Source organism: Centruroides sculpturatus, unplaced genomic scaffold, assembly GCF_000671375.1.
Source record: "Centruroides sculpturatus isolate CEXI.00-Female unplaced genomic scaffold, Cexi_2.0 scaffold1949, whole genome shotgun sequence".
Lineage (NCBI taxonomy): Eukaryota > Metazoa > Arthropoda > Arachnida > Scorpiones > Buthidae > Centruroides > Centruroides sculpturatus.
The window spans coordinates 62,871-75,594 of NW_019386195.1; the positions used below are offsets into that span (position 1 = coordinate 62,871).

The window sequence follows — 12,724 nt, forward strand, 5'->3', positions numbered from 1 at the left end:
CTCATATCTCCCGCACCCTTATAGCTATCGAGACGCAACCACCCCTATGTACGAATGGAAACTTGGGGCTACTACCACATACAAACACCATTCACGTGCGATGTGTAGTTTTGGCGGAAAAGTGAAATATAGGGACACACTTGAATATATATATATATATATATATATTTTTTTTTTTAGACATACAAGCAATATATTACTTTTCATAATATATTTTTTTATAAATACATAAATATTTATATAAGATTTTACATTAACAACATCTAATCTTTTTATTTAGTGGACCAAAATTTGATTTGGTAGCTCATGCTGTATTAAGGTTATCAGATTGCAGTGGCAGCATACAGACTCATGATTTAACTGTTGAAAATTTACCAAATCAACAGCATAATTTACCATTGTTTGGTCATTTTTGTTGTCGATTAGCTGTACAGCCAGATAGTTTAGTTGAAGAATTAATGTCTGGTTATTTAAGTATTGTACAAGTAAGTATAAATATGATTTGATTTTGATTTGATTTAATTTTGATTAAGATTTTAACTTTAAATTTATTTGATAAATCAACAAATTTATGAAACAAGTTACATTAAAACATACCAACTAAAATAATCTACAAGTAAACTGAACTCTGATTAGAGAGCTTTTGAATTATCACTTTCAATTTTTATATTTTTTCTACAAAAGATTGCTTTTTGTTGTACTCTATTATTGAATATCAAAAAAAATATTTAAATCTTACCCACCTTCATTTCAAGAAGTTCAACTTGTTTTTTCATTTTAATATTTTTGGACTTTTAATGAATCAAATTTCTTTAGAATCAAACTTTTAAAATCTTGAATAAATTCTTGAAATAAAGCTGATAAGTTTTGAGTGAGTTGTACATTAAGAGGTTAAATAATGAAATTAAAACGTTTTGATTATAAAGAATAAGAAGAAAACTATTTAAAAACATTACTTTTTAATTAGCAAAAATTGAGAAAATAAATGCATTTACTATTCACACTTATTATTGAATCATATAATTTTAATAAACTGGAATAATTATTAATAAGTAATGGTTATTAATTAATAACTAATAAGTTTGGTAAAAATTTTCTTTTTACACTTTCTTTTAATTTGATCCCTAGTTTTGAAGAGGTTTTTTTTTTCAGGTTTAAAAAGTTTACTTATATGTTGACATATACAGTATATAATTGTTCTAATGGGAAATTATATGACTTATTTAATACAATAGTTTGATTAATTAACTTTGAACATATATATCCATAATATATTATATTTAATATAATATGTTGTTGATATTATTAGAATAATGAGTGATTATTGACTAATTTGTCAGTAATCACTAAATTAATAACTTTTATTTTTAATTTTATGCTATTTCACTACTTTTTTATGTTATTGATCCATAAATTCTTTTATGATAAAATATTGTTCATGTCTTATATTTTGTTTAGAAATGTTTTATAGAAATATTTCTTAATAATTTATTACTGTATTTATATCTGGTTTTGTGATTTAGATATGAATAAAAAAGTTATAATTATCTATGTGCTAAATTTAGATGTTTTGTAATGCAGATTTTGTAATTAAGAATTAATGTTACATTAAATTTACATATTATTTGTTAAAATTGTAGAAAATATTTTCAGTTTTTTTGTTTGTAAAAATTTCTATGCTTTATAGAATGTGTTTTTATATAATTTGATTATATTTCTTATCAATTATAAACATCTCAAAGTCCAATAATTACAGATATCCCTTGATGAATGCAGTTAATTAATCCCTCAATGCTGCAGCATATATCAAAATTGCATTAATCAAATACAAGAATACCTTGGTACTCAACCAAACAATCACCCACTAGACGAAATTTTTAGTTAATAACAAATATTTTTATTTTAATAAACGAAAATAGCAAATTCACCAATACCTTATTTTCTGAGAAAAACATATCTATGTTAATTAAGTAAAGACAGCTGTTAAAGCTGTGTTAGTTAAAATTTTTGCTGCATATAAGAAGGGATTATCACAATTGATTTCATGCGTTAATCAGATCTCACATTAAGCAAAACCATGTTAAGAAAGGATTACCTGTACATTAAACCCAAATGATTACCAGTTTAAATTGGGCTATATTACTATACTAATAATTATTAAGTACCAAGTAATTTGGCACTAGAGGTAATAAATATTATAGGCACTGAGTTGTCCCCAGTTGGTGCTGCAAGTGACTAGCATAAATATGCCTAGAAGTGAAGAATCAGATGGAGGTCTTGGTAGCGTAACTGGCAAAATGTATCTGCATGATAAACACTAGTTGTGGGTTCGAGTTCTGCTCTGAACCAATTCATTTCTTCCAGAATATTCTAAATTATTTAATAAATATTAATTTAATTATAGTTATTAAATTTAATAAGAAATGTTTCTAATGCCTACCTTACTTCCAAATTATTCTTTAAACAAGATAAATGAATATTATAGCATCTGACTGAGAATACTTTCATCCTATTCTTTTTCATACAGTATTTAATTTTGTTTAATATGTTATTTAATTAATAAAATATAATATAATTAACTTTATTCAATCTATATATATATTACAGCAAATTGGTAATGTCACTGGATGTAGAAGAATGTGGTGTTCATTAAAGAATTGTAAATTATCATTTTGGACAAAAATAGAAGATTGTCAGATTTTATCTCCAGTATTTACTGTATTTTTAGATAAGGTAAGAATTTAAAATAATTTTAAAATATAGAAGAATATAAATTGTATGCTAGCTAAGAAAATTCAGAAAATATATAAATAATAACTGTAATAGAGTTCTAATTAATTGAGACTTGTTTGATCAAAGTTTTTCATTATCCAAGGTGAATTGTGGAAGTATGATTTGTCAACAAAGACAAAATAACAGTACAGTTTAGTATATTTTAAGAATCTTGGCTATAACAATATATGAGAGGCTCTTGAGGTTTTAAAAAGACTATTCTGGCAATATTAATTTTATCAGAGTAAACTCTTCTGATGACAATATGAACTTTATAATAGATTAAAGAAATTTTAATTGTAAGTTCACATTTGCTTTAATAAATACAATTGTAAATAAACTTAAGTGTTTTATTGCATAATTTAAGTCATTAGCTTCCTGAGTAGATGAAAATAGAGTATATCATACACATTAATGCATCCAAATTAGTTTATTCAATAATTTATCTGTTGTTCAATCTTTTTATTGTCTGAGGTACCCTTAGATTATATTACATTGGATAATTGAGGCTACTGTATTATCTAAAAGGCTTATCTTTAAAACAACTTTTATCTATGAGAAATGTACTAGAATTAGTTACCAATAATTTGCTATGAAGAATTAAAATTTTTCATAGCAACTTATTGTATGTACATATTTTATGTATTTCAGTCTATTTTGTTTTTTATTTGTAATATATCAATGGGAATATGTGAGATCAGCAAGTAGCAATTTTCCAATTTATTTCAAATTAATATGTATATGATAGCATTAAGTTTATTTTCAACAATGAGATATTACTGAATTCATTACTTTTTAGATTAACTATTTTGTATCATGTATACAGGTTAGATATTAAAGTTCATCTCTGTATTGATTCAAATTGGTTATTATAACTTGTATCCTATAAAAAGACTGTCATTGTATTTTAAATACATAAAAATATCTTTGTGAATGGCAATTTTTCTTTTTTGTTTTATCTCATATCTCTGAACATCCCTCCATGTACTGTATGGTATTACTATGTTTTCTCTTTGCGATTTGGACCTATCTTGTATTGGCTTTTGTTACTTTTTGGCTTCTAAATTGTAAATCTCTTTAAGTACCAATATGATGCAGTCTGCTAGGTGATAGAGTGCAGATGCTATATGCCATCCATAACACCAAAATTAACGTTCTACATCTTTATGTTGCTGCCGAAGGCAGTTGTTTTGAACATGTTCTCTAACATATTCAAAACTGTTGTGTATTTGTAAGTGTATTGGCTCTTTATTTTGTTTAACTTACTTTTTGTATAGAAGAAGACCAACATTCATTGAGTGATTCCTTGTCCTTCACTCTAGATTAAATAAATGACATTAAAAAAAAAGGAACCAAAACAAACCTAATTAACTGTTCGTATTTCATCTACAGCAGAAAAAAAAACTGTTACTTGAAATAGCACTGACATGATATTGTTACATTGACATCATGTATAGTAATGTGATTCATCAAGATCATTTTCATGATTTGCATCTTGGTGTGATGTTACTCAGATTTATATTGTGGTCTACAGAACGGTCTTAAAATCCTTATGAAATACTTCAATTACTTCATATATTTTCAATTACTTCAATTACTATCCTTCAATTACTTCAATTACTATACAGTCAAGCTAAGCAATTAACCACTAATTATGAAAAGTATACTTTCTTCAATAGCTGTTGACTTTAATTCTGCAAGCCAAAGCATGCAGAATTAAATTGCTTTCTCTTCAATTGGCACCATTTGAAATCATTAACAAAATCTGTAAATAAAATAGATTAGTTTATTATTATTATGTTGGGTTTTGTGAATTATACTCGGTTCACACCGGTGGCTGTGTACTATGCTGGACCAGTGTCAAGGCATAGCAACCAAAACAAAACTAAAATTAAATAAGTGTGTCAGTGTGTGTTTCTGTATTCAGGAATTTCCTAACAATGTGGCATGTATTCAATATAGTGGCCTTCTGTAGTGTGATGTATGTATTTCTACTCAATTGTAATGTTCCCAGGCTTTTGTGTAATGTGTGTTGTATCACACCTGTACAGGAGAGAATGACAGGTACAATAAGCACCCTATCCATCCTCACAGATGCCTTATTTCCTGGGCGAGTTCTGTATACTTGCTAATTTTTTCAGTGCATGTGTTTTGTACATTGTGAGTGGCTATGCATTTTTTCAGTGCATGTGTTTTGTACATAGTTCGGAATGGCTATGTCTATAATGTATGTGATTTTATTGTGTTTGTCAATGAGTGTGATGTCTGGTCTGTTGTGATAAATTGTTTTATCTGTGATTATGGCTCTGNTTTTTAGTTATTGAAGTATAAAATTGCAGATGAACTTTAGGATGACTGTATGAACAGTATGAAAAAATATTACTTATATAAATCGGAGAAATTATTTAAATATTTAACACTTAAGCTGATTTTATATTTTGTTAATATCTATAATAATAGGGGCTCTACCATTGATCACGTTTTGCAGTCCAACATCAATGTTCTGAATCATTTTGCAATGCTTTCACTTTTTTTCATGAGAGTTTTTTAAACTATACTAGCTTTATATATTATTTGCAGTTATTTAATCTACATATATCAAAAATCTTTTAACAAATAATAATAGATATTAAGACAAAAGAAATTACTGTATTTTTTAATAACTATTAGTTTACTTGCATTATCTTAGTTTTTCAAAAATAGGCACTTATGTTTCATTCACGCACTATTTGATTTTATAGGTTTGAAATAAACTTTGATGCTTCCTACACAAACAATGTTTGAATTTTTGAGATTTCAGGTTTTTCTGGTAACATACTTTCTGTGCATCATCTTATCCATTGGAGCATTTATTTTTCTAGTTAGAAATCTGATTCCATTCACATGTTTGTGAGTGAGTGAGGCCAATATAGTTTTTTTATATTAGATATGGTTTTTAATTTATATTTGTATTTGTTGAATTAAATTATTACTTTTTGTATCATTTAGTGTTGAATTATAATATATAGCAATAATATAGATACATAGAGATAATCATGTAAATAAAAATGATTGTTTTACAATTAAACAAATAGTGAAAGTTAATTATTTAAAAATGTTATATGTATATATATATAATAAATGTAATTTTTTTATTTTTTAGAATACAAAATTATGCAAAGAAGTGTCTAGCACATATTCATATAGTTTTGTAATACAGAATAATTTTAAAGATAAAACTCAGGAATATACTGTTGTAGCAGATTCAGAGACAGAATATTTGAAATGGACTAAACACATCAATCAACATCTTGAAGATCATAGTAATAATCATTTTTCTTTATTTTCTACTTCAAATTTAGATTAAGTTAGTTTAAAATGCTACTTTCATCAATTGATAGATTAAAAATTTCAGTTTGGAATAACTTATTACACTTTAGTAACATCCTGTTTTATTAGAGAAAAATTATATCTAAATGCAATCACTGAAAATTCAAGTACAGTAAAACCTAGTTATTTCAAAACTCAAGGGATCTTTGAATTATCCAAACTTTTTCAAATCAAATTTTTTTTGTAATTTCCAAATAAAATTATCACATTACCTTATATAATTTCACTCATTTGGTTAGAAATGTGTTAATATTATAATTATTACTTAGTAATTTAAGCTATTTTGAAAAAACTGTCAGTTGGCATGTAGTACTTAATGAAAACAACGAAAATGTAATCAAACTACATTCAAAGCAAGACCTGAAAATAATGTATGAAAGAAGCTTAAATGCTTTAATAAGAATTACCAAGGAATTTCATTTAGAGGATCAATGGCTGCTTTTATGAAGAATTTGTGATTTTGAGTTCAAGATTACAAAAATCATGTGATCTGATGAAAACAAACTCTGTTAATGGCTAAAGCTATGTATACATTCTATCATGAATACGCAGGTGTATTTAACAGACTTTGGAACAATATCTTCTTGCAAAACATGTCCAAAATAATTGAATTCCTTCCATAAAAATAAAAAAATTCTCTCATCATTGGCAATGTGTACAATGTCTGGATGATCTTGAATGGATGTTCAATAAATTAACAATGCATAATTGGTAAAACAGAAAATGAAAACTGCAAGTTGGGTGTGGAAACGTTCCTTATAAACACGTAATATAATGGAAGATTTCAAATTAAATAATATTTTTGGAGTCACTGGACCAGATAATAAGTTTGAATCTCATTGCATGCACATTTTGAAATATATGAACTAAAATATACGTAAAATCCTATTCTATTGGCTGGGGACTAGACTTGACTTTGAATTATGCAATATTGAAATAATGAGCCTTTACTGTAATTTTAATGCATAAACAAATTTAACTGTCAATATTAATTATGAGCTGGAAAGTAGATTTAGAACATTTGAATTTTTTTAATATGTAGATTTGAAGTTTATCTTTATTATTAAAAATGTTTCTTTAAAAACAGATATAGAATTGTTGATGTAACACCGCTCAAGTTCTAACTGGATTCCTTTAAAGTGAACAATTTCACAGCTTATTAAATATTCAGAAAATGATAGTATATGAAGTTAATAAATTGCTGGAGAAATAAGATGTAAAATTGTTTAGAATTGTCAAAATGAAAAATATGAAATGTATATATAAGATACAGTAACATTATATTAATATAATGAAAATCAAAATAAAAATAAAAAATTATCTACCAGAGTGAAGTGAACCGAACAAAGATGCAGCTTTTTGTGATGCACGATTACTGTAACAGTGTGAGGATCAGGCCAACCTAAATTATCTCAAACAGCTGGAGATATTTGGAGTGCTTAAGAGGGAACAGATATCAATTTTAAAGAAATGGACTCGTTATCAGCTGCATGGAGGGCCTACTTCTTTGACATAAAATTGATCTTTGTCAAGTTTGTCTTTATAATTTATATAAACAACAAATTTTTTAAAATAGGAAGCTAGTTTAAAAAATAATTTCTTATATGCAACATTGAGCATGTGCGTAACTTCACAACATGCAATTTTTAAATTCTTGGAATTTACTTTTAAAAACATTCCAATACATAGAAATCTGATGATGACTGTTAAAGACAGAAGAAAATGTTTGTTCAAAAGAGAATTAACTGCTGGTTTATAGGTAATTGCTTATTTATTTATTGAATTATTTACCAGTAATATCGTGGAGATTGTAAAATTTTTTACATTTACAATTGGGAATGTTTCAGAAAATATGGTTAATAGAAAAAATGATGAATCACTGTCTTGCTATAGAAATGATTAACAGAAAAATTCCAATCCTTTTGAAATAATTAGACTTGATTTTGACAAGCTAGTCAATAAAGATCCCTTAGAGAGAGAGAGATTTTTTTTAATTATAAAATTAATGTAACATGTATTTTTGTAGAAAAATTATAATTGTTTTTTAATTTTAATTTATAATTTTTGTAAGATTTTATTGTATTATTATAATAATAGTATATATCATGTATAATACATGTACTTTATTTATTATTTTTTTCAGTGATTTTTTTTTTGAATTTATGAAAAAATAATTTCAAGTTTATCTATAAAGAACAATTTGAATGTTCTAAATTATAAGTTTTGTACAGTATTTCAGTTTATTAGAAAACTGTTGACTTTATCTAGAATTAACTTTATTTTTAATTTTTTGAATTATTCTGAAGACAAAACTTAGTCAGCTTTAAGAAAACAAACTTTTAATCTTTCATAAAGATCCTTTTTTTTGTATTTTAATGTACTGTATAAAATGTTTTTGAGCTTATAAAAGCTCATCATCAGACACAACTGAGTATTTGATTAAAATAACACCAGTTCAAATTTCTTTCTGTTTGTTAAAAACATCCACGTGACAACTTTTTCATTAAGATGGATACAACTTTGAAACGTTTTTTGATTTTTATTAGTTATAAATTTAAACTTTTTTAAAAAATTGAACATTTATTTTTTAAACATAATTAGAAGTTCTTTAAACATAAAAACACTTCTACATAATGTTTTGCTAATAAGATAGATAGAATTCTTATATGTTCTAATTTTTTTAAATAGTTTTAAATTCAAGACTTTTTAAAAAATTATAAATTTAAGTATTCTCTAAAAACCTAAACCTTTTCTTAAAATTAAAGTTTGTTTAAAAATTCTAAGACTACATTTAAAGTTCTGTTAAATTTAAATATCCTTTAAAATTAAAGATCTTTATAAATTTTAAAAGAATTTCTTTTTTAAGCATTTAATTATTTTAAAATTTTCAAGTCATGCAAAATTATATTTAAATAAACTTTTAATCCAAAACATTTTACGTATCTGTAAGTTGAATCAAAACTAACTCTATTCAGTCTACATACTCCCTCATCTGCTTTATTCCATTTTCTTTCCTCTAAATTCATTGTCCTCATAGCCCATATCCAAAGGTCAAGCTCCAAACCTTTTTTTCTTTTATTAATAACATTATTTCCTTCCTTTGCTATCAGTAATTCCTTATATTCAATATATATATATTGACAATAGTAGTAACTCTTGTCAATATATATATATTTTTTTCCCCCTACTATAACCTGACTTTTATTTCATACAGGTTCTGTGTAATTTAAATACTCTACAAGTGTTACTTTTACCTCTCTTGAATGAATCCTTAGGCTCATTAAATCTTTGATAAACATTCTTAATATGATCCCAATGTAACCAACTGTATTTCCTTCCTCATTTGATTTTATAGGAATGGAATACACCCACTCCTCAACCTGGTCTTCATATTTTACATAAGTCTTTAGCTGTTGTCTATTTTACAGATTGAATCTCTTATGGGATGACTATCCTAGTTCTCTCTGCAGCTATGCACAAATTATAAGCTCTTTTTCCTCATTGGGCTGCAATTTGAAAAAATTGTAGACTTATAAATTCTCACTGTTGTCCATCCATCCATTGTCTGTCCATTTTCTTTCCTTAATCTTGAGAATAGAGTTAGATAGATGAAAGACAAGACTAGACATGGAAACCCTGGGGCAGAAGACCCTGATTAACTATATAAGAACTTCTAGTGCGAATTGGAAGTGATATTATTTCAATTAAAAAATTTTCTCCTATAAGGTGTTAGATAGAAGACTGGCATGATTCTATTGTTAAAGGAAAAGTATGATGTACAGGGGCATGCCACTACATGAGGAGGCTTAAGTTTGATAAATTAAAAATATGATTAAAAATTGCAGTCCGGCATTGTGACGATGTCACAATGAATAATTGTTTATTTAAGTGTCTTCCTCTTCTTCTTTATAAGTTCCACTTCCTCTTCCTCATACCTATCTTTAACAAATTTGTGGTCTTTGGAGAGTAACATATTGATTTCTGTTGATATCTGTATCTCTTTCTGTACTTAACTCTCCTATTTCCTATCTCAAGATAGGGAACATAAGGCTTCTGTTTTTTTAATATCCATTTCATCATCTTAACATACTTAAAAAAAAAACATGTTTAAGTTTAAATTTATAAGCAATAAAAAGTCTCAAAATTGTATCTATCTTAAGAAAAGTTATGATGTAGAAGCTTTTGACAGAAATTTAAATTGAGGTTCTTTTAATAAAATAAGTATCTGCTAATGAGCTTGTAAAAGTTCATAAAATGTTTTATACATTAATATACAAAAAATATCCAGCAACGAATTGTGTAACTTTCCTGGCTGTTATGAGATTTTATTTAAAAAATAACTTATATTGCTAATCATACTACAGTAGTACCTCAGGATACAAAATTAATCCGTTCCTAAACTGAGATTGTATCATGAAAATGTCGTAAGGTGAATCATTTTTTCCCATATGATTACATGTAAAACCAAATAATCTGTTCCAACACAAAAAACACACTCAAATTAAAGCTAAATAGTACACTGAAAAAAAAAAAAAAACTTTAGTAAGGAAAACACTGAAAAATGCATTTTGTAGTTGTAAATGTATAAATAACCATAATAGAATAATAATTGATTAAAAAATGTAATTTTATTTGCACTTTAGCGTTGAGGATAGATGACGGTGGAGGTGTAAACTGGTGGCAGAGGAGAGGGAGAAGGGAAATGATACTAAAACTTAACTTACATAACATAATGCAACAATAACTTAAAAATAACCTAATTTTTTTTATCTTTTCTGTTTTATATATATATATTTTTAAATTTTTATTCACTGCTTTTTGCTTTCTTTTTTTCACTTCTACCAGCACTTTCACTGGATAGAGGTTGCTTGGTAAAATATCTATCCAAAGAGGTTTGGCTTTGCCTACTTTTTAAAATGTTTCTAAAATGACGTTAGCAAATGTCATTAAACTGAGCAGCAATACAGCCAATGTGAACCTTTTCAGAATGTTTCTTTTCAATAAAATCAGTCACTTTCTGATAATACCTGAAGATTTCCTTTATCGAGCAAGATCCTTGCATGACGAAGCAAACACGCGGACTGAGACTGATGAACAGAAGGAATACGTGATCATGGCAGTAGCGCTGCAAAATAATGTAATGTTGTATGGTAAGTTTTTGTTCGTACCGTGGAGCAAAAATATGTTCGAATTTCATGTTATATCCTGAAAATTTCATATGCTGAAGCATTCTTATCCTGAAGTACTTCTGTACTAATAAATAAATTATGTGAGGTGAAATCTATTATGAGATTTTATCATAGAAAACTTTTTATATTATTGATTCTTATAAAATGGCAAAACACTTAATTTTGAGGATATTAGAGATGAGTTTATAAAAAATTGTAATTGTTAATAATGAGTAAAATTTTCATTAAGTCTGATCTGTCTCAAGATATGACACCCTCTCAACTTTTAACCACCAAAGTAGAGATTTGGGAAAAACCACAGGGTCAAATTTGATATGATTCCAATACTATCCTTTGTCATGTATGCATAACAGCCAGGTTAGTAAAAGAACCTCTATAAAAGATTAGTAGTTTATTTTCTTAAAGCTTATTAATGACATGGGGTCAAATATTATCAATGATAGAGGACTTAGTATCTGAACACTAGTAAAATTGTTACTTAAGATGTTTCTGGAATTAGAAAATATATTTCTTTATTTTACTTTGTAAAATATAGGTTATCTACAGAGAATTAGAAACTTGTTAGTATATATATTTTTTCTTTTAATAGAACTTTGGGGTCATGCAATGGAATCTCCAATGGATATACCATCACCTGCACCTTGTCAGTCTCCATTTTTCTTCAGAGAAAGACAAACATCTCTTTATGAAGAAATTCCAATTAAAGGTAATAAATATTTATTATGTTTAAATTTTTTTTTAATGAAGTATTTAATAAATTTTATCTTTAAGACATGCCAGTATGTAGTGGATCTTATTTGTGTGAAGGCAGTCGTAGATTATCATCACCGTCATTTCGCTCTCGCAGTTCTAGCACGTCATCTACGTCCAGTTCAACTAGTGGCAATCGTCATTATCCATTTCTACATTCAAGAAAACAAAGCGCAGACTCAGTCTTTTATTAATATTTGCATCATCCAAAGATATGTGTTAATAGTTTTAATGTAGTATAATTGTATAATATATAATACTTAAGTGTGTTTTTGTTTATAGTTTTCTTTTAAAAATCCAGTACAGTAAACTGTAATTATCAGGGGCCAAATTTTGCATTACAGAGTTTCATACCATCAGTTTCATTTTTTATATCATTTTTCTTAATTCTCATTATTCTATATATCTTAAATTTATTTGATAACTTTACAAAATATTTTTAATAGTAAAAATTCTGTATTTTTTAAAACTAAATACATACATATGGATAATATTGTGTTTATTTCTATAATTGTTATTGATTCAGAAGATTTTTTAGATGTTATTTATATATTTATATATATATAAGAAATTTATTTTTCTTTTTACTTTAACTCACAAGACAATCATATATTATTGAACATAATGAGATTGTTTGCATAAAA

At 26.4% G+C, this 12,724-nt stretch overlaps 1 protein-coding gene across 1 annotated transcript in view; it reads left to right on the forward strand.

Moving 5' to 3' along the window:
* The window catches only part of LOC111614023 (rhotekin-2-like), a 31,849-nt gene extending 19,341 nt beyond the window's left edge, over window positions 1-12,508 (forward strand). The window contains exons 5-9 of the mRNA XM_023355400.1: window positions 281-485; window positions 2,608-2,733; window positions 5,915-6,074; window positions 11,920-12,036; window positions 12,102-12,508. Coding sequence (XP_023211168.1) covers window positions 281-485; window positions 2,608-2,733; window positions 5,915-6,074; window positions 11,920-12,036; window positions 12,102-12,274 — 781 coding nt within the window. The 3' untranslated portion in view covers window positions 12,275-12,508. The remainder of the gene's footprint in view (window positions 1-280; window positions 486-2,607; window positions 2,734-5,914; window positions 6,075-11,919; window positions 12,037-12,101) is intronic.
* The last annotated feature ends 216 nt before the right edge of the window (window positions 12,509-12,724 follow it).